This window comes from Salvia splendens, chromosome 20, assembly GCF_004379255.2.
Source record: "Salvia splendens isolate huo1 chromosome 20, SspV2, whole genome shotgun sequence".
Taxonomy (NCBI): domain Eukaryota; kingdom Viridiplantae; phylum Streptophyta; class Magnoliopsida; order Lamiales; family Lamiaceae; genus Salvia; species Salvia splendens.
In genome coordinates, this window is record NC_056051.1 from 631,173 (window position 1) to 657,701 (window position 26,529).

General features: G+C 38.1%; 5 protein-coding genes across 6 annotated transcripts; 3 read left to right on the forward strand and 2 right to left on the reverse strand.

Annotated features, from left to right (window-relative positions):
* The first annotated feature begins 4,633 nt into the window (after positions 1-4,633).
* LOC121782886 (26S proteasome regulatory subunit 7-like) lies at positions 4,634-7,858 on the forward strand. The gene is made up of 10 exons (XM_042180873.1): positions 4,634-4,798; positions 5,138-5,219; positions 5,456-5,547; positions 5,639-5,716; positions 5,849-5,910; positions 6,340-6,484; positions 6,618-6,836; positions 6,931-7,112; positions 7,230-7,405; positions 7,557-7,858. The coding sequence occupies exons 1-10, from the start codon at positions 4,712-4,714 to the stop codon at positions 7,712-7,714; spliced, it is 1,281 nt and encodes a 426-aa protein (XP_042036807.1). The 5' UTR covers positions 4,634-4,711; the 3' UTR covers positions 7,715-7,858.
* A 235-nt stretch (positions 7,859-8,093) lies between these two features.
* On the reverse strand, positions 8,094-10,923 carry LOC121782688 (uncharacterized protein C630.12-like). The gene is made up of 12 exons (XM_042180638.1): positions 10,801-10,923; positions 10,455-10,514; positions 10,190-10,368; positions 9,749-9,884; positions 9,579-9,675; positions 9,456-9,515; positions 9,289-9,389; positions 9,120-9,212; positions 8,985-9,059; positions 8,757-8,914; positions 8,422-8,676; positions 8,094-8,354 (listed from the first exon to the last, which is right to left on the reverse strand). Exons 1-12 carry the CDS (start codon positions 10,921-10,923, stop codon positions 8,117-8,119), a joined length of 1,575 nt encoding a protein of 524 aa, XP_042036572.1. The 3' UTR covers positions 8,094-8,116.
* A 3,154-nt stretch (positions 10,924-14,077) lies between these two features.
* Positions 14,078-16,215, forward strand: LOC121781122 ((R)-mandelonitrile lyase-like). Its single transcript, XM_042178821.1, has 3 exons — positions 14,078-14,329; positions 14,407-15,916; positions 16,016-16,215. The coding sequence occupies exons 1-3, from the start codon at positions 14,248-14,250 to the stop codon at positions 16,056-16,058; spliced, it is 1,635 nt and encodes a 544-aa protein (XP_042034755.1). The 5' UTR covers positions 14,078-14,247; the 3' UTR covers positions 16,059-16,215.
* A 189-nt stretch (positions 16,216-16,404) lies between these two features.
* LOC121782285 (D-3-phosphoglycerate dehydrogenase 2, chloroplastic-like) lies at positions 16,405-18,654 on the forward strand. The gene is made up of 4 exons (XM_042180049.1): positions 16,405-16,975; positions 17,060-17,436; positions 17,541-17,750; positions 17,831-18,654. The coding sequence occupies exons 1-4, from the start codon at positions 16,435-16,437 to the stop codon at positions 18,500-18,502; spliced, it is 1,800 nt and encodes a 599-aa protein (XP_042035983.1). The 5' UTR covers positions 16,405-16,434; the 3' UTR covers positions 18,503-18,654.
* LOC121782284 (ribonuclease E/G-like protein, chloroplastic) lies at positions 18,537-25,008 on the reverse strand. Of its 2 annotated transcripts, XM_042180046.1 has the most exons (12): positions 24,864-25,008; positions 24,172-24,399; positions 22,837-24,083; positions 22,427-22,744; positions 22,246-22,287; positions 21,942-22,066; positions 20,424-20,571; positions 19,859-19,931; positions 19,453-19,565; positions 19,184-19,303; positions 18,906-19,061; positions 18,537-18,822 (listed from the first exon to the last, which is right to left on the reverse strand). In XM_042180046.1, exons 2-12 carry the CDS (start codon positions 24,353-24,355, stop codon positions 18,652-18,654), a joined length of 2,697 nt encoding a protein of 898 aa, XP_042035980.1. In that variant the 5' UTR covers positions 24,356-24,399; positions 24,864-25,008; the 3' UTR covers positions 18,537-18,651. The 2 variants fall into 2 exon arrangements, with proteins under 2 accessions (XP_042035980.1, XP_042035981.1); XM_042180047.1 differs by lacking the exon at positions 24,864-25,008 and having other exon boundaries at positions 22,837-24,094; positions 24,172-24,313.
* Positions 25,009-26,529: the final 1,521 nt, after the last annotated feature.

Consider the following 26,529-nt stretch of genomic DNA (forward strand, 5'->3'; position numbering starts at 1 on the left):
CAAGCCTAGATTACAACTTGGAGCAACATAGAGAGCTTAGCCTAAGCACATGGTAATAATAATAATTAAAACCGTAGGAAGCTTGCTCTTGTTGAGTGGAATGGAGATATGGAGATGGATCGTGATTTTCTTCCTTCTCTTCCTCCTCTTTTCTTCTCCAGCCGTCAACTCCCTTTCCCTATTCAAAAAAACGTCCCCTCACACTTCTCTCCTCCTTTTCTTTTTCTATCCTCTGCCCCCTTTTTCTCCCCCCCTCACGTCACCTTTCTTTCCATCTTTTAAGCTGCCACCTAGGGAAAAGAAACTGCTGTATAAACCGATAATCTGCAGTTCAAATAACTACCCGGCCGGGTATATTTTACAGCTGAAAATTCACCCGGCCGGGTACCTCATTTTGACCACTTTCTGGAATTTTCGTGTTCTAAACATCACACTCGGCCGGGTGAATTATTAGGAATAAAATACACCCGGCCGGGTGGCCAATTTTGAGAGCTTTCTGGACAGCTTTTTCACACTCCGAGCTTCATTCTTTGTTTCACCATTTATTCCTCTTCCTACACCACAAAACATACTTTTGCAAGCATCAAACTATATAAATCATGTAAAGTTAGGGGAATAAAAATGTACAATTTGATTCACATCAAATACCCCCAAACTTATTTACTTGCTCGTCCTCGAGCAAGATCACAATAAACACAAAACTTTAAAGCTCAGCTCACAAAAGTTTTTATAAGAGTGAATCACATATAGACATGAATGACAAAATCTAAACCTCCAACAATTCCAATCAAGAATTCTCACTCTCATGAACCATCACTTATCAACCTAGAACTTCAAGTCATAGTGCATTTCAAAGTAAGTCCAAACATGTGATCATACAACTCAAACCGTCATCATCGACTCATCAAGCATTACTTACCACATAGACTCGCGGATTTCAAATCAAACTTTTTTAACTCTACCAAGCTATTTGCAAAACATTCACAAGCATCAACAACAAGGTCCAAGGTCTTAATTCAAGGTTGTAATGAGGCTAGAGATGAGGTAGGATAAATATGGATAGTGAGCTCAAAGGCTACACATTTGAGTGCCAAATTCTTCCCTCCTACAACTTCCTTCCAAAGATCAAACATCAAAATATTACAACCAAACTCTCACTCCCCCAAACTTGAGATCATTCTAGACAAGATAACATCGTAAAAAATAGAAGCTCTATTTATTTCACAAACTTTTTCTTCTTTTTTTTTCTTTTCTTTTTTTTTTCCTTATTTTGATAAGACCTCGACTTTTGCAAATTTGGAGGTCGTCTTTTTCTTTCTTTTTGTTTCTTTTTTTTTTCTAAGAACTTCATTCTTTTCACCTATACATTACATCAAGTCTAAAAATGTCTACACTTTGCAATTCACCACCCAACACTCAAAACTCAAATCACCAAAGCTCAAACTTGTCTTTAGCACCCAAATAGTAGCAAGGTCTATTGATGAGGCTAAAATGCGGCTTATTTAAGTGACTAAGTGATTGACTAAGTGTTTACACAAATAATAGGGAATTAAGCTCAAAGTGGCTTCTAGGGGATCATTTGTTGGACTAGGCTTGTGATTATTTGGCCATGGAGTTCATCCTAGTGCCTTATCCTCCCATATCATTAACACAAATGAATGCAAGCACGCAACTCGATAAAGCAAATCAATCCAAGATAATTTCCACAAGACATGTGACTTTCATACTCTCCTCAACTCAAGAAATCGGATGTAATCACAACATGCTCTTTCAAATAAATTCATGCACAAATTCCATTCATCCTAGGCTTCAAAGATCAAGTAAAATCAAATAAGATTTCCCAACCAGAAAGCCGAAGATAAAGCATGCACCCGTCAATTACATGATTCAAAACACTTTAGCATATAATACACCCAATAACATGCATCACAAATCATTCACAACCCCCCCAAACTTAAATGCATCATTGTCCTCAATGCATGCAAAGAAGAACAAAAATAAAGTAAAGGGAAAGAGAGCTCCCCCAAACTTGGCATGATGTCCATAGTGCATTCGGGTGGGAGGGTGGGTGTATTTTCCTTTGTAGGTGTGATTCCTCCTAAGCTCCAATATGAGTCTCATCTCCATGTTGCTCCTACAAAAAGAAAAAAAAAAACACAAAAAGAAAACAAAATACTCAATTCATAAAAATACATCGAAGGAAAGAATTGAGCGAACAAAACCCTCGATTTATTAAGAGAAAATAAAAAACTAAAAACTCATTGGGTTGCCTCCCAACTAGCGCCTTTGTTTAAAGTCGTTGGCTCGACTTAGCCTTCTAGCTACAACTCTGTAACAAGAAAATAAAATGTTAGAAAGCTATACAAAAATAAAAATAAAAAGAATCCTAAATTAAATAACCAGTTGCCTCCCCGGCAACGGCGCCAAAACTTGATGTGTAATTTTCGAGCTTTTATATTAATGGATTATTAACACACAAGTTTAATAAAATAGCTCTAATATTACAATCTATCTGCAAGAGTACAGAGTCGACTGTAGTACTTCGAGTGTCGAACCACAGGGAGGCGTAGGTTATTTAACAAGAATTGACAAGATTAAAAAAAACTAAATTTACAAACTAAGGAAGACTTTTCAAATAGGAAAAATATGTCACTCCAAGTTGCTCACGAGGCTTGTATTGTTTTACACCATTCACAATGAAACATACGACGGGATTATAATTATCAACCTAATCGCGTGCACTGAACATGTCTACGACGTATAGTTCACAGTCAGCTGAACACTTGTTCCATGAACCAACTTTCAACGACATTTAATTCCTGCGGATGCGCGGGAACAAACGTTGTCTACTATAATCACTTACCTAATCCACTATCAAATTATCCCCTGAACAGTTCTAATTCGATAGCATACCAACAAACGATCATTCCTAAACTATGTTAAAGAGACAATAGCAGAGGAATTAACATCACTACGTTATTAGCCAAAAACATAGTGAATAAATATTGAGCACATTGTTGGACACAAACATATGAAATCAATGGTGTAAAAACATCCATACAAGCCTAGATTACAACTTGGAGCAACATAGAGAGCTTAGCCTAAGCACATGGTAATAATAATAATTAAAACCGTAGGAAGCTTGCTCTTGTTGAGTGGAATGGAGATATGGAGATGGATCGTGATTTTCTTCCTTCTCTTCCTCCTCTTTTCTTCTCCAGCCGTCAACTCCCTTTCCCTATTCAAAAAAACGTCCCCTCACACTTCTCTCCTCCTTTTCTTTTTTCTTTTCTCCGGCCGGGTGGCCAATTTTGAGAGCTTTCTGGACAGCTTTTTCACACTCCGAGCTTCATTCTTTGTTTCACCATTTATTCCTCTTCCTACACCACAAAACATACTTTTGCAAGCATCAAACTATATAAATCATGTAAAGTTAGGGGAATAAAAATGTACAATTTGATTCACATTATCACACTTTTTCTTTCTTAAATAAATAAATAAATAAATATTGATTAATACATTTTTCGCTTTTGCAGTTCTATTACATTTTTTCTTTTATCTGGTAATACATATAATTACTATTTCTCTCTTTTCTGATACACTAAATAATACTCCCTCTATCCACTTTAATTATTTATTATCATTTTTTTCAAAATGAGTGTAGAAAATGAAAGTGAAGGAATAATATATTATAAAGTTCAGAAATGGTTTAACAGATAAAAATTAAAACAAGACGATGGATGGATCAAAATCAGCCTGGATTGTAGTTCATCAAGTCCTTAAATTGACTAGTATTTTTGCTTCAGTTTTCGACGGTGGAAACTACTCTTCCCGTTTTATTGAAGATGACCCACGTTATTATTTTGTATCAATTAAGATGATTCATTACTAAAAATAAAACATCATTATCTCTACTTTATTCCTTCTCTCTTACTTTAATTTTCTCTACTTAACATGTAAAATAAAGTCAGCATAAAATCTATGCCGCTTAAGGAATGAGTCATCTTTCTTGGTACGGAGGAAGTTTTTTTTTTAGTTTTAGTTTTAGTTTTGCTTACTGTTTTACATAGTAGGAATGGATTTGTGATGCATAAATTTATTTTGGTATAAGCTATTTATTTATTCTAAAGTTCTGAATTTTGAGTATTCAATCAATAATTTTAATATTTTGTTGTGATGATATGAAATTTCACAAAATGATTCACAGGATATGCAAAATATTAGACGATATTTTATGAATAGAAACAATTTTTGTGCTTTGTAGAGCACCCATGCTCCTAATCACTTAGCCATCTCTTAACCACTCCATTTGTCTCATAAAACATGTTTCATTTTCCTTTTTAGTTTTATCCCATTAAAAATATCTTATTTTTTATTTAAAATAAATAAATCTATCATAATACATCCAACTACCTTTTCCTCTGTCTTCGTTATTAACTCAATTACCTTTTCTTTCTCACATTCGTATATTCTGACATCTAATTTAAGCATACGTAACAAAAGATTAGTTGGGCCAATGAAAACAGTTCAGCCCACATTCTGAAAATGTGGCCCATATTTTGATATCCAAAACGGATCACGTGCAAGAAACGTGACAACCGCCATCGCCATTTTCTTTCTCTCCACTCCACCTTCCAAATTTTTCCTTCAAGAAACGTTTTTCATCAATCAAAATTCACTGTGCTAACATTCAAATACGAATACTTCGAAAATGGCACCGGAACCCGATGATGAGATGAAGGACGAGAAGAATCCTAAGCCGCTCGATGAAGACGACATTGCTCTCCTCAAGACTTATGTACTCTTTCTAATTATGTTTCTCAATCTGTTATTGTAGCTGAGGTTTCATTTCTTTTAGGAATTATGCTTCATTAGCTGAGGATTTCAATTAGTTTATTCATCGCCTCTCTTGGTTTTATGCTTTTGGAAACTGGGGTGAATGTAGATTGTGCATTTTCCTCTTATGATAACTTATTAGATCGGAATAACAAATTTAGGTCGAAATTTTAGAATTAAACATTTTATCTTGTATTTGAAAATTCAATTGGTATAAACAAAAGCTTTGATCATTGGTTGGAAATTGAAATGCTGTGAGGTTTTTTGCTCACATTGAATTCTCGGGGCATGATATGGCCAGGGCCTGGGACCTTATTCTACAAGTATAAAGAAAGCTGAGAAGGAAATTAAGGAAATGGCAAAGAAGATTAATGATCTATGTGGTTTGTTTCCCATCCCATCCCTTACCTTTTATTGTTTAGAAATGTATGCCTGAAAATGAGTGAAAGGTTATGCTATTGGTTTTGAAATACATCTGTGTGGGTGTTCATTGACCTTCCGGACACGTGTGTGTAGCCTATCTAGCAATTAGTTGAATATAGGCTACCGTGTAAATTGATGTGCTTCTTTGTGCCTTTGTTCCTTGAAAGTTATGTCTTTCGTTTAATTCCTATGTTAGGTATCAAGGAATCTGACACTGGTTTAGCTGCTCCCAGCCAATGGGATCTCGTGTCTGATAAGCAAATGATGCAGGAGGAACAACCTCTGCAGGTAGGTTGTTTTCTTCAGTGATTGTTAAAGTTATTTCATTCCTCTCGTCTTGTATATATATACGTAGGATATAATTGTTTGTAATGATTAGGTTGCTCGGTGTACAAAGATAATAAATCCAAACACTGAAGATGCAAAGTATGTTATCAATGTTAAGCAAATTGCGAAGGTACGCTTGTTTCCCATTTTCTTGCACATATTTCCATGTAGTATTTTCTACTAAATAGCAAGAGTGAAGGAAAGGGGGAAGGATTGAGGATTAGTTTTCTTCTTGCTAATCTCTTGCTGTTTACTTGGGCAGTTTGTTGTTGGATTAGGAGATAAAGTGTCACCTACTGACATTGAAGAAGGCATGCGACTTGGGTAAGTTTTTCCATTCTTGGTTTATTTTTGGGAATGAGGATGAAGGAGTATTTTTGTTTGCTGCATTGGCTTAGGAATTTTAGTGTTACTATCCTCCGTCATAAACTGAATGTTTTGTTTGATGAACCTCTGAAACATTTTGTTGTGTTGTTATGAAAACTATTGAATTATGCACATGGTTGAAACCGTAAAGGGCTGTTCATTGGCTGAGGAACTTGCAAATATATGTTTCAGTTATAATTCTTTGAGACTATTTTAGCTAATGTTAGTTCTGTAGTTGCCTTTATGAATTATTTTCTCATTGATTTTTATTTATCTTTAGGAGAAATACACTTTCTAGGTAAGCAGCTTAGGAGATTGAAATAGGTGTCTGCAGCGTTGATCGGAAAACTATATAATTAACTTTGACTCTTATATATTTTACTGCAGCGTTGATCGGAATAAGTACCAAATTCAGATTCCCTTGCCTCCAAAAATTGATCCAAGTGTTACTATGATGACAGTTGAGGAAAAACCAGATGTAACCTACAATGATGTTGGTGGATGTAAGGAGCAGATTGAGAAGATGCGAGAGGTGAGTCTGAGTCAGATTTGTACACAGCTGCTATCTATTCCAGTATTCCTTTAGTTCCCTTATTGTTGGACCAAATATTCATTTCTAATTAATTGTAAAAGTGGCTCTATAATGAGACTTCTAATTTTGTTAGGTTGTTGAGCTTCCCATGCTTCATCCTGAAAAATTTGTGAAGTTAGGTATTGATCCTCCCAAGGGTGTACTCTGCTATGGCCCTCCTGGGACTGGTAAAACTCTATTAGCCAGAGCTGTGGCAAACAGAACTGATGCATGCTTTATTCGAGTAATTGGAAGTGAGCTTGTTCAGAAGTACGTTGGTGAGGGAGCTCGAATGGTTCGCGAACTGTTTCAGGTATGGTTATCATCACCTTCTGCTCATAGTACATATCCTCCAGTCCAGTATTGCTCCATTAAGTTGATTAATAATTGATTGTTTCCCAATGCAGATGGCTCGCTCGAAAAAGGCATGCATTGTATTTTTTGATGAAGTGGATGCCATTGGAGGTGCACGGTTTGATGACGGGGTTGGTGGAGACAACGAGGTCCAGCGCACAATGCTTGAAATTGTGAATCAGCTCGATGGATTCGATGCTCGTGGAAACATAAAAGTTCTAATGGCGACCAACAGGTTAAGCTCGACGGATAAACTGCAGATTGTTTAAACCTTTAAAAGTTGTAAAGCCTATGTTTTTGTGGGAACATTGTTGTTGTATCATACCTTAATATCGTTTTCTTCCATATTCAGACCTGATACTCTTGACCCTGCACTTTTACGCCCTGGAAGGCTGGATCGAAAAGTGGAGTTTGGGTTGCCTGATCTAGAGAGTAGGACACAGATATTCAAGATCCATACACGAACAATGAATTGTGAGAGGGATATTCGGTATGAGCTTCTAGCAAGGCTTTGCCCAAATTCTACAGGTAATATTTTTTCCTAGTTAAATTTAGGAGTCACATTTGGATTCTGCTATCCATTCACAATGGGCAACGGTAGATCATTGATTTAGATAATTCTGGGCTCTATGGCTCTATATTTTCATGATACTTATCATCGTGTGTGTAATGGGTGTAGGAGCTGACATAAGAAGTGTGTGCACTGAGGCGGGAATGTTCTCGATCCGAGCAAGGAGGAAAACAGTGACAGAGAAAGATTTCCTAGACGCTGTGAATAAAGTGATCAAAGGGTATCAGAAATTCAGTGCAACTCCTAAGTATATGGTTTATAATTGATGACTGCTGCTCTTGTATTCATTTCATTTCATTTCATTTCCTTATGTTTTCTATCCACCCATGTATCCATACAACCAACCACAATGTTACGTTATTAACCAGTTTCTAATGAATGTGTCTGCAATATTTGATTATATTCAAAAAGGGGCTGAATCTTTTGAAGTTGTAGATGAGGAATGTGGTTTGAATCTCCAATCTTGTTTACTGTCTCAGAAATAAAATTCAAAAAGAGCCTGAATAAGTTTTATAGTGTAGATTTAATAATATTTCACTGGCTATGCCGCGTGTTCTGTAATCCCTCAGTTCTAAGGAAGATAACTCATTTGGGTGGCACGGGATTTTATGCAATTTAGTTTTGTGTTAACTAGAAAGAATAAAGTAAGAGAGATAAATATATTTTTATTAATATGGATGAGTTTGGAAATTTTTGTCCATCCAATCTGTGAGGACGAGCAATACATATAAAGGAATGTTGATGCCAGCAATGATCATCAATGCTCGCAGCGCCAGCAAAAATCTCCAGATTATCGTATTGGCCCTCGATCTTTTCGATCTACCTAAACCGGCATGTGTGTTCACATCTTCAGTCGCCGCCTCTGCATCTTGTCTATGAACTTTTGATCGCATCACGACGTTTCCCCTATACACATCAGTTTATTATACAGCACTGGAAAGAAGAAAGTGAATCCAATGCAACGTCGTTTCACCTCTGGGCCGAGCTGCTCTCTTTCAAGACTGGAACCTTTTTCGTCTTCTTGATGAGGTGCATTGCCCCTTCTGCATCCCATATCTCTTCGTACTCGGCCTTCTCATCTTCGTTCTTCTCTTTCACAACATTGGTAAGGCTTTTAAACACATCTATTATAATAACCATGAGACTACAAAGATTTCGTGTTATATGGACTTCATTAGCTGGCCAAAGCAGGATAACGACAACGGTCATCGCAAAGAGAGACAAATACCTGAAACACATTCATTAAATCTCGTAAGACTCAGATTGATTCTACCAAAAATACCAACGACCCCAAGGAGAGAATAGAACCATCTGTAGATGTGAGTTTGCGCGGGGAGAAAGCAGAGATTAGTCATAAGAGCGTCTTCGGGCGTGATTCCATCCGAAACCGACGAATTCTTGGCAGACAGTAGCATAAAAGAAGGATGCAAGTTCCCTTGTTGCCAGCTTACAGGTCTTACAGTATGCTGCACACTTTCATGCCTTAAATGCAAACTTGGTTAAAAATTCGAACAAGGTAAGAAAAGTCGACTTCACCTCTATCGTGTGACCATTGCTATACGCATGGGAAAAGGTGCATTGATCATGATCGTGACCAGAGACGACTAGTGCCTGCAAAATCACCAATTAGTTCCCATCCTTTTTCAGTATTGATAATGTACTAACACATACAGGTTTGATTAACTCCAGTAGCAAATTTGTCGATTTTTCAGTGATATAATTCTGATACACGATTTCTCGATCATGATCAACGCGGTGAACGAGCTGGAGAGTGTATAAATCAAACACAGTTAAGATGTAAATTTGAATGACATGCATGATAGCATATTAAAGTGTTTACTTGATTGACGATGGGCGAAGATCGGTGGGGGCCACAAGGAGTCCAGTCCGGCCGATACAAAGGGATGTGAGTCAACAAAACCCTTGGGGTCGAAGATATATCTACAAAATTCAAATAACTTGAACATAATTGAATGATGTCGATAACTTGAACTCGGTTTTCGTTACCCTTAGACACGTTTTCTACAAAGCCCCAGGTATCCGACGTGAAGTTACCTTGCGGATGACCTACAAAAAAATATTAGTATTGTTCTGCTAACAACGGAACAAAGGTGTGGCGAAGTGAATTACCATCCAGAGTCTGTGCATCAATGGCAATGAAGTCCACCTCTCCTATTGTCACTTTAAAGTTGCGTGCGCCAAATGCAGTCTCGTACCGTTTGATGATCTGAGTAACATAGAAGATATGTGAATAAGATCAAGACCAAGTGCTAATTTGTGGAGTAGCAAATGATGTATACCTCTGGTTTTTGGTAGTAGAGAGCTGAGTACCCGATGTCATGGTTTCCGGAAAGGTAGTATATTTTTATGTTCGAGGTTTTATGATTCGTATTCAGGTTGAAAATATGCCGGAAACGGCCTAAAGATTCCTGCCATCTAATAGTAAATCAAAATCAAAACAATGCCAACTAATAGTTTTATGCATGACTCAAACTCGAGACATTTATTAACCACTAGACCAGCACACGCACACAAGTGAAATCTAATGTTTACTAGCGGAAACATGTATCGTATTCAGGTTGAAAATATGCCTGAAAGATTCCTTCCATCTATTAGTAAATCAAAATCAAAACACGGCCAACTAACAATTTTATGCATGACTCAAACTTGAGAAATATATTAACCACTAGACCAACACACGCACACCAGTGAAATCTACTTGTAACAAGATACCAACTTACTCTTCATCTGACAAGTTATAGCTTCCAACGAAATAATCACCCAAAAATAGAATGACGTCCGGATTGAAGGGCAGTATAGACGAGAGGAATGCCCTACGCATGTATAAATCCGAATAGAACCGCACAACCTTCAGGGCAAGTGATTTTGGAGCAAGAGGGAGGGAAGTTCTATCCATGAGCTATCAACAAAGAAAGGATCAAACAGACTCAACAAAGTGCATGGAACAGAGATAATGCCACAACTCTTTTCCGCATCAAGGGTTACCTGAGGGTCTGCGATAACCGCGATTTTTATATAACTACTCGAATAACCAACTCCGTTCGGCTGAGATATTCAGATATAGCACAGTCAAAATTCATGTTTTTCAATTTTAATGCATGATAATAGTAATAAGCAATACAAATCTGAGATTTTTTTATAATAGTAAACGATCAGTTTTAATGCAAAATTGGTTATGTGAGTATTTTTTTACTTTTTTATGATAATATATCATTTTTTTCCATTTAACCACCAAAAAAAGTATATATAATAGACATATTTTGATGGACGGATCAAAATGAAAAGAAAAACGTAACTAGTTTTCGTTGAAGATAATTGAAATGGTGTTTACCAGAGAAGGGCGTTGGAGATGAGGCCAACAACATGTCGAATGCGAAGGAACCAAATACGCAAACCACTCTCCATACAGTAAATTCATTGCCCAAAACAAGCTCAGAAACACTGTCAATTTCATTTTTATCTGTTCTACTACATCAATTTCTTCCTAATTTCTCACCTCATCGTATTGTTTAGCTCTACTCAACTTGTTTTATGTCCTTGGAATTAGCACGTGTTTTTAATCACGAGAAATAATATCTCATTGTTTGGGATTCTAATGAAGAATGTATCTGAATAATAGGAGAAGCTTTTAGTATTAGTGCCATATTTTGTGGATAACATTACATATTAAGATTTTGAAATAATTAAAAAGCAAACATGTACCTTAACTAGCTAAATAAAAACATGGACGTGCTATTACAAGCCCAAGCTTTAGATAGAAATTTCGTGCATATTGTAACTTGTAAGTGTAAAGGCATAGAACTAACTGCTTATTGTGGAATAAATTCTACTTTTGTAGTATTCGTTATAATAAGCATATAATAACCACTTTTTCATATAACGAGAATTTATAAATTTGAAATTGATCAATCATTCAAGTGCTAAATTAAATTTCCCAGGGAGCAGCAGGATGTGCATATGTGTTTTTGGGGCATGTTGATAGTTTTATCGCTGAAATTATCGGAATATTGATGGGGATGAGAAAGTGTGCTAGTGTCGGTTTATGGACGTGAGGAGTCCAAACGGACAACAAACCATGCACTTAGCACAAATATTAGATAAGGGTGACAGGTTCCCATGGAGGAATTATGACGAGTTGTGTGAAATTTATAAAATCATGGACACATACATACGAGGTGGAGCGCATTTACCGTGAAGTGAATGCAGTCGCAGATTTCTTGGCAAAACAAGCGTCCTTAGGTCTCTCAATCGAATACAATTGTGCTTCTATGCTCCCCCACACTGCAAGAGATTTGCTACGTCTTGATAGTATTTCCCCATACTCGCGAGAAAAAAAGGGCAATACCTCCGGAGAGACCTTCCAACACATAAGATAAATGCTCGAGTTGGATTTTCACTTTTGCGTCAGAGAGTGGAGCTGGGGAAGGAGAGGAAGGACATGATGGTGATGGTGATGGTGATGGTGATGGTTAATGATAGCAGAAGGGTATTGAAGAGCTTTACCATTTAATTGTTGCTATGCAACCGAAAATAGATATTGTTAGTTTTTAAAAGGGAAGGCTAGAAGCAACTTGAAAATTTATATTCTTATCTTTGTATTTGAAGCTATAAATAAAAATGGATTCTTAGTTAAAAAAAAAGATAATTCTCAAAACTAAAATTGATATAATGGTGTAATCCGGCCGGTGGTCTCCATAGGAGTTGTGATTTTCAAACAAAAACCCTACTCCACTCCACCTTCCCAACTCTTCTCACATGCACTTTCCATATCTACTCTCTCCGTCTTATAAGAATATGCACTCTTTCCATTTAGTCCTTCTAACAAGAATATGTATTTTCTAATTTTGGAACTCTTTCGACAGAAATTGATACCATATACTCCCCATCCCAAAAAAAATAAGGACATTAGGGACGACACATGAATTAATGCATAATTGGTAATGTAAGAGAAATAAGAGGAGTGGTAATGTCAAACATTTAATTATGATAAATTTGAGATAAATGCATTAATTTATTTTAGTGATTCAACTCTCTAATTGGACAAAAAAATATTTTAGTACTCCCATTCAGTTGCTCTTGATCATTTGTGCCAATGTTTTAAATATTTTGGTACTAAAAACAATCCTAAGGGCGTGTTTGATAACTTAGTAATACCAAGATTGAGAATTATATATGGACATTTCTAATTGTTTGATATCATAGTTAAGCTTAACTCAAAGCCCAATATAAAACAAGGGCCATCTCCAATCTTACCAAAATTATAACTTTAACCATGTTTATGTAACCCACCAATTTGTCAAGTTAAGCCATGTTATTTAATATACTATACAAATTTAGATAATTTCTTTTCTATCAAACAACAACGAAAAAAAATCATATCTTTGCATATCTTGACATGAAGCTCGTATTTCTTATCTTGTTTCACATATCTTCTCATATCCCATCTTTTTTTTCAAACGAGTCCTAAGTGTATACACATACTATTACTTTTGATATAAGTTTTACGATAAAGAATTAATATTTAATAGATCAAGGAGGGAAAAATAAACTAAAACAAATAAAAAATATTATTATACTAAAATAATGACTCCCTTATAATGAGACGGTCAAAGAAAAAATACTACTTCCTCTGTTTTATAGTAATGGTAACATTTTCCTATTTAGCAAAAGGTAACATTTTTTCCGTTACTTACTTTATTTCTTCTCTTATTTTACTCTCTCTATTTTTCTCTTTTTCCTACTTTATTATCTCCTCACTTAATATATTTAATATATTTTTTTTAATTTTCGTATCGAAAAAAAATCTCTCTATTAGTATAGAATGGATGGAGTATTTGTTTACAGTGGGACAAAGAGTATAATTATAAAATTGATCTTTGTCCTATTATTGCTGGCTCGTATTTCAATTTGGAGTCATTCCAATATAACTGAAACATTTTCTTTTCGGCAAAAATAAAAACAAAACACTTCCTTATTCTTTAATTGTTTCTATATTTTATTCTCACACTTACTATCTTCGTCCACTTTATCTTGTTAGTGAATGTCGCGGGCTTTTAATATAAAATTGATAAAATAAAAAGAATTTTAACCTCTACTATCATGGAATTTTTAAAAAGTTGATTTTTCCCACAACCTTTTAAATTGGTAAATAATATCATTTCCATCGCCGAAAAAATTTCGGCAAATAATATCATGATGCGGATTTTATTTTCGTAATGTCTCGACAACAACTTTGAGATCTCCAAGTTTGTCAATCTTTGAATATAGTTTTTTTAAAGCACAATCTCCAAAATTGTTCTTAAATCCATTAATATAGCCAAAATTTATCAACATGTGGTAAATAACAAACTTGGGTTCTGATATTATTTGCCAATTTAAAAGTTCGTGAGAAAAACACAACTTTTTTGAAAGTTTTGTGATATTAGGGGCCAATATTTCAAATAAAAATAGACGGTAAGTAAAATTGGTTAAAATGTTACTACTAGCTAAAATAAGAAAAAAAACATAAAATATTTATTTATTAATGTTCCCAGCTAAAAGAAATCGTTCAACACAAATGAGATGCAGAGAAGGTTAAAAATGAAGTGTACCTCAAATTTGAATATCAATCGAATTTCGTAATAGAGAAATAGGAGCACAGTAGTTTCACTTTCAAATAACCATTATTATAACTGAATTTCCCACCAAAACTCTCTCTACTTCTTCAGCTTAACCGCAAACCACAACCATCCCTCTCTTTCTCCAAGAAATCTCACCCAAAATCAAGAAAATCCAAGCAATGCCGGAAAGATTCTTCACATTTCCTATCCTCTTCGCAATGGCCGCTCTGATCTCTCTACCTTTCTCATTGTCTCAGCAAAGTAATCATCTCCACCTCCGATTATTTTATCCGATCATTTTTTTCTGATTTCTTCGTTTTTGTTGCTGTTTGTTGCAGGTCCGGCGTATCTAGGGCTGGTATCGAACGCCACCGATTTTCCGGCGGAGGATTACTATGATTACATAATCGTAGGCGGCGGCACCGCCGGCTGCGCGCTGGCGGCGACGCTATCGGAGGGGTTTAAAGTTCTTGTGCTGGAAAGAGGGGGGATTCCGTTTGGAGTCCCCAATCTGATGAGTCGCGACGGTTTCCTCACGACATTGATGGAAGTCGACGCCCACGACTCCCCTGCTCAAGCCTTCACCTCCGAGGACGGAGTCCCCAACGCCAGAGGCAGAGTTCTCGGCGGCAGCAGCGCGATCAACGCCGGCTTCTACAGCCGAGCCGATCCCCAATTTTACGCCAAATCGGGGATCGATTGGGATCTTAGGATGGTGAATCAGTCGTATGAGTGGGTGGAGAAGGCGATCGTGTTCAGGCCGGAGCTGAGGCTCTGGCAATCGGCGGTTCGCGACGCGCTGCTGGAGGCCGGGATCGATCCCTACCACGGCTTCAGCTTGGATCACACCGCCGGCACCAAGATCGGCGGCTCCACCTTCGACAGCTCCGGCACAAGGCACAGCGCCGCCGACCTCCTCAGCTACGCCAATCCCCGCAATCTGAAAGTGGTGGTGCAAGCCAGCGTGGAGAGAATTCTGGTGGGGCCCAATCCAGCCCTAACTCCGAAGCAGAGGGCAATCGGCGTCGTTTTCCGCGACAGAATTGGGGGTTTCCACCACGCAATGGTGCGTGAGAATGGGGAAGTGTTAGTCTGCGCAGGGGCTTTAGGCAGCCCTCAGCTCTTGCTTCTCAGCGGCATTGGGCCGCGGCCTTATCTCGCGTCGTGGGGGATCCCGGTGACGCTCCACTCCCCCTACGTCGGGCGATACTTGTACGACAACCCAAGAAACGGGATCTCAATCGTTCCACCTGTGCCTTTAGACCATTCGTTGATCCAAGTCGTTGGCATCACCGATTCCGGGACCTATCTCGAAGCAGCATCCAACATCGTGCCCTTCCTCTCCCCTGCCCGCCCCGTCTTCATTAGGCCGGCTACCTCATCCTATGTCACGGTCGCCACTCTAATGGAGAAGATAGTCGGCCCCCTCTCCACTGGCTCACTCAGATTGGCATCCACTGATGTTAGGACGAATCCCGTTGTCCGGTTCAACTACTTCAGCAACCCCACTGATCTCGAGCTCTGCATCAACGGGACGAGGAAGATTGGGGACGTGCTCAACACCCGGTCCATGGATGAGTTCAAGGTGCATCAGTGGTTCGGGGGGAGGGAGTTTAGGTATGTCGGGACGCCACTGCCGCGTGATCAGCTCAGCGATGAGGAGATGGGGGAGTTCTGCAGGCGGACCGTGAGCACGATATGGCACTACCATGGCGGCTGCCTGATGGGAAAGGTGGTCGACGAAAACCTCAGAGTCGTCGGGATTGGAGGCCTTAGAGTCGTCGATGGATCCACGTTTGCCGTCTCGCCTGGCACCAACCCTCAGGCTACTCTTCTCATGATGGGAAGGTAATCTAATCTCACCTTAACTCAACTAAACTCAACTCTTGTTTATGTATGCAAATATTGATTAATGTTAATGGTTGGGTTATGCTTGTTGTGTTGCAGGCATTTTGGCATGAAGCTGCTTAGAGAAAGAGACACATCATGAAATTGCAATCTTTTTGTTAAATAGGAAATTGAATGAGTTAAATCACTCATCTGTTTTTGTGCTACTAAAGATTTCTTTAGCTTCTGGTTTCCCAATATTCTTGAATGTAATTTTTGTTCTTGGATATTCAACAAATTGAGGATATTGTGTGCTTCAACTTTCAAGTCAAATATACCACTTAAATTCATGTATAATAATTTCTTTATTTCAATATTTTAACTTCCAACTTGGCAAGACAAGGCCAAAACACTCCTATAAAGAAAAAGAGAAAAAACTGCCTTTGCCGGTTTTCAGTTATTATAGTTACTGTAACAAGTAAATGAAGTCAATGATTTAAAAATAAAATGAAGATGTTCATGGCTCATTTAGGCAAAAAATGGAAGCAGCAACCTCCATTTGGTGTGCCAGTTGTAATCTCAGCAACCAAACACACAAGAAACAATCTTATCCCATCCTTCCCTCTCTCCACAAACACTCTCTCTCCACCAACTTGAGGCGCACCTCCACCACTTTGAACTCTGCAGCAAATTCAGGATCCCCCTGGCCTTCCATCTTAGTCTCCGACAAGCTCGGAGAGGCCGGCCTCCATCTGCTCCGTCAGTTCGGCCACGTGGAGTGCCTCTACAATCTGTCTTCAGATGAATTGTGCTCGAGGATCGGTGAGTTTGATGCGCTGGTTGTCCGGAGTGGGACCAGGGTCACGCGCCGCCTGTTTGAAGCCGCCAAAGGGCGGTTGAAGGTGGTGGGACGAGCTGGCGTGGGGATCGACAATGTGGATAGGCAGGCTGCTACCGAGTTCGGGTGTTTGGTGGTGAATGCCCCCACGGCCAACACAATCGCGGCTGCTGAGCACGGGATTGCTCTGCTGACCGCCATGGCGAGGAATGTGGCTCGGGCTGATGCCTCCATGAAAGCTGGTATGTGTATAAATATATTTATAGACAAGAATTTAAAAGTTGTATTGTCAATTTGTCATGTATTTTTATAAATGTTGTTGATAGGAAAATGGGAACGTAGCAAGAATGTTGGTGTTAGTGTGGTTGGGAAGACTCTGGCGGTGATGGGATTCGGTAGGGTTGGAAGTGAGGTTGCAAGGCGCGGAAAGGCGCTAGGAATGCGTGTTATTGCTCACGACCCTTACGCGCCTGCTGATACAGTGCGCGCCGTTGGTGTGGATTTGGTCTCTTTTGATGAAGCTCTTTCCACTGCACATTTTGTGTCCCTGCACATGCCTCTTACCCCTTCGACTCGCGGACTGTTCGATGATCGAGCCTTTGCCAAGATGGCCAAGGGAGTGCGCTTCATCAACGTTGCCCGTGGGGGCCTTGTGGATGAGGATGCTTTGCTCAGAGCCCTTGATTCTGGAATTGTTGCTCAGGTCCTCCCTCTCTCTCCCATCTTGACACTGATTGTGATTGTGATTGTGATTGTGATTGTGATTGTGATTGTGATTGAGGTGGTGAAATTTGTTGGTACGGGTAGGCGGCCGTTGATGTGCTCTCAGAGGAGCCTCCATCGGGAGACGCCAGTCGACTCGCGCAGCATGAGAATGTGATAACCACGCCTCACCTCGGAGCTAGCACGAAGGAAGCACAGGAGCAAGTCGCCGTGGAGATAGCTGAGGCTGTTGTTGGTGCATTAAGAGGGGAGCTTTCTGCTACTGCACTCAATGCTCCCATCATTTCTCCTCAGGTCACCGCTACCGATGCGCCTTCTCCTCTAACTCAAACGCTTTCCCCATCGCCACTCATTCGTGTTTGATCTCTTACCAGGTCATGTCCGCGCTGGGTCCTTACGTTGCTCTAGCCGAGAAGCTGGGCAGAGTAGCTGTGCAGTTGGTTGCCGGAGGAACTGGAATCCAATCGGTCAAGGTGCTCTATGCTTCACCTCGAGATCCAGACGACTTGGACACTAGGATACTACGAGCTATGATCACGAAGGGCATCATCGAGCCTATCTCCGATGCCCATGTCAACCTCGTGAACGCAGACTTCATAGCCAAGCAGAAGCACCTTAGGATTAGCGAGGAAAAGGTTGCTACAAACTCGTCAGTGGACCAGCCCGTGGAGTCGATTCAGCTGCAGATAAGTGGCGCCGCGTCTAGATTCGAGAGCACGTTGCTGGACAACGGGAGGATTAGCATCCAAGGGAGTGTGAAGCAGGGGGTGCCTCATTTGACGCGCGTGGGAGCCTTCAGCGTGAACGTGAGCTTGGAAGGGAACGTCATACTGTGTCATCAATTGGACCAGCCGGGAATGATCGGACAAGTCGGGAATATTCTCGGAGAGCGCAACGTGAACGTGAGCTACATGAGTGTTGGAAGGAGTGGTAAGAGGGGGAAGGCCATAATGGCTATTGGGGTGGATGAAGAACCTGATGAAGCTACCCTCAAAGAAATAGGAGAGGTTCCTGCAATTTATGAGTGTGTCTTCCTTCATCTTTGAAAACTGGCTGCTAATCACATTCACAGCTCTCAAGTAAATGTTCAAGATTGATAGTAAATGCTCAAAAAATCATATACATGAAACCTGCTGCTAAATAATGTCATGTACAAAACTGCGAATCATCGAGCTATGTTTCGTTTCGTTTCGTTTCATTTCCTACCAGTTTTCCAGTTTTTTATGGGGAAAAGGGTCACTCTTGGGGGGGAAACTTCTTTCGGCCGCAATACTGAGATTGCAGCACTGTCGCGTTCGCCCTTGTCTGAGGCCTCATCTGTCAGAAGTTTCAGCTCGAACGCCCCTCGGTTGAGCCCTCTAGCCACCTGCAGATATAGACGACCACTCAAATATAAGTTATAAACCATTAAACACTAGTTTGACTAGAAATGAATGCTATTTTGCATACCTTTAGGAGAATCCAAACTTTGAGAGAACTACTTAAAACCGCCAGTCGTGTCCGCTTTCCTGAGGTCAGATAGTTACACATGTGTCGATCCACCCTTAAGATGAATCGTGGCCAAGATTTGGGTTTCCCGAGATCTGCTTTCTGATCCATTGTTGACTGATGAAATAAAGAGACATCCGTTAGAGCACAGTGAAACGCAAGACATCAAAACGTGAAGTAGGCAAGTTTTTTTTACGTTGTGAACAAACAACTAATACAGCAGAAGGAAAACCACTTACCAAAAGTCGACATATTTCATGCTCAATCTTGGAAAATGACGTCTCCAAAGCTTCCACTCTGCCGGTTGCCTGGCAGCAGATGCATGGTTCACTGATCATGAAGGTAACACTCGGTCGAACCTATCAAGTATTACCATAGAAAAGGTATCAGCAGCTAATAAAGTGTATGCAATAAGAGATGCACAACTGTATAATTGCCTTACCAAAGGCTAAAAGGTGAATGTAAATATATCTATTTGTCAAGAAATCTTGAAAAAATATCAACATACCCGCTTTCGAGTTATTTCCATCAGCCCATTCCTGGACAATTCGGATACTTTCACGGTTGATCTGTCCCTCTCAACAGCTTTCTTAACTTCTTCATAAACGAGCCTCTTATTCGCTGCACCATCAAAGAAAAATGTTAAAATTGATACATTAGATTTCTGAGCTTCTCCATTCCTAATAGAAGTCCGCTCCTCCTTACTAAGTTGTAACATTTTCTCAAATAGATATTTGTCATTAGCCTTCCATTCAAAAGGAGGAAGCACAATTAGCATGCCGAATACCAAGCACATGTATAAGTCTTACTAAATACAGAGTAATCATAAAACGAAGCTATAGGAAGAAAGAAAAAAACGCTAGTGCAGTGCATCTGCAGGCCACTGAACTCGAAAAAATAACTCTTATACTTACAATCATCTACCATATCAATGAAATCCACAACAATAATTCCACCAATATCTCTGAGCCTTGATTCTCTGGCAATCTGCAAGGAAGAAACATGTCCAGCATAAATTACAAGTTCATTTATACAACAATACTAAGCATAGGTAACTACATAAAATCAATGTACAATATCACTCCAGCATGCTACTTAGTACATAGAAAATGACAAATTCACATAGCTTCTAAGTTCTAACTAGCATAAGAGATTTTTTTAACCAGTGAGGATGTTCTAAATCAAGCATGTTCATCCAAAGCACAAATCTACATCTAGACATGGCTCTAAAAAGGGTCTTGATTACAGACCACATAACACTACCTCCGTCCCACTAATATTTTTTAAAATCATTTTCTGGGTTGTACCATGTATAATGTCTCAAATCCAAAGAAGTGGCTTAACCAGTGGGTCCCTTTAATTTATAAAACACTAAAACTGCATTCATTAATATGTGTATCCACAGTTTTGAGACATTATTAGTGGGACAGAGAAAGTAGAACATAGACAGGGAAAGCAAAACTAACTGAATCTGAATACCTGTTTGGCTGCGGCAAGATTCACTTCAAGAATAGCTTTCTCTTGTGAAGTCCCTTGACCTAGCATACAATGGCCCCCATTTACATCAATAGATACCAATGCCTCAGTTTGTTCAATCACTAGATAACCACCATTAGCCAGAGGAACCCTAAAAAGTAAATGAGATTCTTCTCAGGCAGGAATAACTTGACTTGCAAATTAATAAATACATATATGAGACAAAGTTGAGTGATAATGAACGCGAGTCATGCAACTGAATTCGACTGAAAAGATAGCACTAAAGATTATGAATGAAGTTAGCAGCACTTTAAACATATCAGATATGTAACCTCAGTCATATGAGATATGTTTTCGTTGTATAGCAATGTTATCAAATAGCGGATATGGCGGCGCCATGGCGCTATGGCATGGCGTTCGGTGGTAGAAACGCCATAGCACCATGTCGTCATAGCACCGCCATATCCGACATTTGACAACATTGCGTGTGTACTGCATTTAGGAATAGGGCATTATGCAAGAAACATGGTTGTTAGAGTGGTATATTATGCTTTATTAATTGTTTAAAGTGTTTTAGATGTTATATTTTTTATATTTTTTAATTTTTGAATTATATATAAATATATAAGTATTATTTTATTTATTTAATTTTTGACCGCCATATCCGCCATACTAATACGCCATATCCCTGTGGCGGTTTTTAGGCAAACCGCCATAAGCTGCCATACGAGATTGATAACATTGTTGTATAGAATAAAACCTTACACTTTGTTTCATTTTTGTCCTTGATGACAAGAAAATTTTCTAGTCTTGTCGCTTCGGATAGAAGCTATCATATCATTCCAAGAAAAAATGAGATTAAAGCAAGAAATCAGAGAAAAGATCTCCAGAATTTAATCGTGAATAATTATCCAGGAAAGGTAACCTAAGGACCAACATAGAGCCACACAGTTCCCATCAATGAATGGATATTTCAAGACTTACTATTTGAATTAAAACGAGGTATGTCTAGTATCATAGTAAAGTTAACTAAACCCATCAGTTCATATGCTTCAAGACTGTGACCTGATTAAAGCATTCAGTGGTGATTTTCTTTTGCCCAGTAAAAATTTATGCTTCATTCTAGTTGCTATAAGTTTCAACCAGTTGTTGGTGCTGAACCTCATTTCAACCATCCATTAGATCGATAAAGAACTAGGATACTATGATATTTTTGGGGGTAGGAGTATAAAATTGTAACTTTAGTACTTTACAATCTTAGAGCTGACTAAAAGCATAATGTTCATAGGGTGTTTACTTTTCATGATTGGTACGATCACACAATAGAGGATTGACGAATTTTATCCCCATTATTATTAGTATTTTTCTAATTCCACCTTTTCAGTGGGATAAGAATCAATTCAATCCCTCATAGTAAACAAGGATTAACCTATACTATTTCTATCTATTTAGGCTAATCCACAAAAGTAAACGCTTTCTCAAAGTACATGAAGGAAAACAGATCTAAAGAACAAGACTAACCTTTTGGTAAGAATGCTATTGATTTCTTCCTCAATATTGTATTTATCAAAGAGAGGGGTCCTTTCGCTGTATAACTCAACTCTGTCGCAAAGGTCCGGTGCTATATCTTGAAGATAGTTGGTGACCTAATACATAACAAAGAAGTCAATATCTTGTATTTGGAATTAAAAGAAGCATATAATACAACAATATTGGTTCCTTTTTGGTCAGGGCTAATTAAATAGTTCAGACTAATATCTAATCCTCGCAGATGCACAACTAGAATGGTAACTAGGATGTTGCAAATAGCAACCAGCTTTCATACCTCATGGTAAGTCCGTGGAGAATCAACTACCATGCTTTCCACCTAAAGAAACAAAGAGTCAAAGTGATCAGATGCATTGACATTATGACTTTGATTCACAATTAAAAAGTAGGGCTACAAAACAATAAAATTCAACGAAGAGTGAAACTTTGATCGAGAGAAAAAGATTCAATGCAGTCACCTTCTCATTAAAATAATCTTGAACTACTGAAAGTGTTTGGCCCATTGCCCTATGTAGCATAACAGGAACAGCTCCTTCAACACCTTCATCTGCAGCAAGAGCAGCAGATTTTCCATCGTCAACTATGTTTTTCCACGTTGATAGGAGGCCTTCCAAATCTCTCTGCAATTCCTCCAGTGAATGACCAGAAGCAACAGTCCTTACAGTGAGCCCGAATCCAGTTGGCTGCAAAGTTTTGGCTATAAGCCGTAATCGTGTTCGGTCAACACCAGAAATTTTCTTCGAAATTCCTATTGTTTTGCAGCAAGTCATCAGTACCTACAACATTAAAGACAATCTGAGAAACTTGATCAAATATATAAATCCTGGAGCATTTAGCATAGAAGTTGAGGTCACTAATTATTAGATACCCAGAATCTGCTTCGCAGCTTTGGATAAGCCGTTAACGTGGGGCCTTTTGTACCCAATCCTTCCTTAATAACTTGTACAATTATCTTAGAGCCCCTTTTAACTTGTTCCCATTTATTCTCTTTAATCTTAATGCTGGCATCCTGGGGTTGGCTTCTACTCTGCAGCTGCTCAGCCTCTCCATTCAGATGTTTTACAAACTTGGGTTTTTCAATGTCAACTCCATGCTCGACTATGCTACCATTCAGATTCTCCTTTAAGATATCTAACACATCAAACTTAGTCTGATTCCCGTGATGTTCAAACTCGTCAATAACCAATTCATCTTCGCTCTGGTCGTCATCCTCCTCATCTAGCTCTTCTACTCCAGTAGATAAGGCTCCATTTTCAGGAAAATCGACATGCTCTTCAGGTTTATCAGATGTGGAGCTTATTACCTCTGTTTCCTCCATAGGGCCACAGAATGAAGGAAATACAAATGGTCTCTTATTGGGCCTTATATCCATGAAAGATGGCCTTGGACTGCCAATATTTACAAATGCACCACCCATATGAGGTACGAGTTTTGTCACTACTCCTAGATATACACTATCACACTGAACATTGTTTTTCACAGGCTCCAACAATAGTTCAACAAGTTTATTATGTTCTAGTACAGCAATCCTTTGAACGGTACATATCGAAGAATTGATCAATATGACAGTGGAAACAGAGTCCTCCTTTTCCGTCTCATTATTTTCTTCCTCATGCATCAGATTCTCAGGTGTGGTGGGCTGATGCGGTTCACTGAGTGCAGTCTGAGTAACCTCATCATTACCCAACTCGCTCGTGAGCACGCCTGAAGCCTCCTTGGCTCTAGAGCATACAGATTCAAATATCCAGGGCTCCTCAACCATATAATTCGTTAATAAAGAATCAGACTGTTCCAATATATCCATTCCATTCACATTATAATTATACTTACTGGAATCCCCACCATGGCTTGATTCATTTAACGTTTCCGAGTTCTGAACACTACCATTTGAGCAGTTCAATTTCTCAGTTTCATTACCAATATCACTTGAAGTACATATACCATCAAAATGGTGAGAGACAAGGGACGGCTGCATTAGCCAAGGTTCCTCCACAAGGAAAGCTTCAGTAATGTGTGAATTCCTTGGAATACGAGAGGGAGAGATATGGCAATCACCGAAGAACAAGTTGCACGCCAAGTAGTAACTTGCAGAGCATCTTGCAATCTTCTCATCATCTGTGAAACCACTGGACACATTTGAGTGTTCAGCAACATATTGGAGCAAAATCTGACTCTAATGACTACAAGGATACAGGCAAAATACCTCTTGGTAAAGCAGGCAGGAGGAACCGTCGAGATCTATTCCCCATCCATGACTGAAATACCGGCTTTCTCCTGTAACGAGGTTTGGACTTCCCCGTACATTTTCTACATTGCTGGCTTGGCGAAAATGGCAGCACAGAATATTGAATTCTGGTTCCCCACAAGACATCAGAAGATGCCCACATGTCTTGGTTTGCAAAAGAATTAGACTTGATTCACTTCAAGGGGCCTTCACCATGGAAAATCAATTTACATTAAATCGTTCACCAAGTAAGAGCACACGCTTATTTTCCAATTACTTTAGTTATTAAGAAGTACCCCCTCCGTCCCACAAAAATTGTCTTATTTTTCCATTTTGGTCCGTTTCTCCATTTTTCAATAATAATACTTCAATCACTTTTTCTTTCTACATCTCTCGTACATTACCAATTTCACATTAAAACCTATGTCGTCTCCAAAGTCCCTATATTTATGAAATTTGAAAGCTTTATTTCCTTCGGTTCAAGAAAGTCCTTGCCTTTTTCATCAACAATCAATACAGAGAAACTATCTAATCAATTTATTTCACTCAGATAGAGTCGTGAAGGTAAATACAAATTGGGCACAAACAGCATATAATTGAAAGTTGGGCAAGCAAATTAGGGGTGGGGACGAGGTAATGCGAAGAAGAAAGTAGAGAGGAGAGGCGTTTACCTCTGAGAATTTGGTCGAAAACCCATTAACAGAAGCACAAAAAGGCGACGGCTTTGAATGCGAGGGAGCAAGAGCAGGAACAGCAGCTCTCCTCGCCTGCTAGAATCTTTATCTACTTTCTTACAAACTGTTTCTACTTCATAACAAATTCCACTTTGGCCCCTCTTATTTTCAGTTTCTGCATAAGGAGGGTTTTTCTTAGATATTCTTTTTTTCCAATTTTAGATTTTTAAATTCTAGATATTTATTATTGTATATAACTATATTTATAATAATTGTTTTTATATATAATAAATATATGATTAACTAAGAAAATTTTATTTCTGCATACTTTAAAATTATAAATTACATGAGGCCTGAGGGGTTTTTTTATATAAAGTTTAAGAAAGCTGAGTTTAGTGAATTAAATAGAAATAAAATAAAACGATAAACTAAAGTAGTTATGAGAAAGAAGAGAGTAAAATAAGAAAAAAAATATTGAAAATGAGATTAGATATTTTATTTTTAGCAATAAATGAAAATAATTAAGTAATTTTGGACATTTCAAAATAGAATACGACTTAAGTAACTTCGGATAAATGGAGTACTAAATTTTACTGTAATAAATAAGGAGATGATCAAAATACAACTAATATTAAGTGCATAACTAGTGAACAAATCTCAGACATTAAATCAAAACGATCTAGTTCACTATATGAGCGTTTTAGTTCACAATATGAATTTGAAAACAAAGAGTGAACCAAAACACCATTAGTAAAGTATTTACTCCGTGAATGATTTAGTTCACTGTAATGGCGTTTTGGTTCACTCCTTCGTGTAGTGAACTAAATCACTCTTATAGTGAACTAAATTGTTGTCATAGTGAGCTAAATTCTTGTTTAATTATGTATTTAAGTAGTGGTTTCCCTAAATCACTACTCGTAATAAATAACTATTATAATTATAATAAAAATAATTATAATTTTATTATTATTATTATCATTATTTTTATTATTATTATTATTATTATTATTATTATCTGTTACTTTAATATAACTATTTAAATTATGAATCACGGGTCGTGTTTAAACTAGATATAGTACTTCAATACACAACAAAGACCAATCATACACCATTAGATGTTAAAATAAGTGGATGGTATTATATCTCACGAATTTTAATAAATAGTAGACAAAAATATCAATAAAAAAGTAAAATCGTCAATCTGTCATAATATGATAATTTTTATGGTATTTCTTACATATCAACATAGTGTATTAAAAATATTAACACAATGACATAAATACTTCAACATACGCATACGACAACTTCAACACGGTTCTATTGATATAGAACATGCACTATATTGATTTTTTTAATCATTTATTTATATAAAATCTGTTAATCACAAAAATTGAAGTAAAAATTATAATATTTCATCACCCAATCATTGTGGAACACATGCAACTGGAATCTCGTTAGAATCCTTATAAAATTACCTTTAGTTTTTTACAAAAAAGTAATTTAAATCAGAAGATTTACACAAATTTAAAATTTTAAGATGATTTTGAGAGAGCGAATGGGGTTAGTTTTAACTACCATATATATGAGAATTGACATTAATATCATTTGAGTTTATTTAATAAGTTTTTAAAATTTGAAATATAATCCACTTGATTATGTCAAC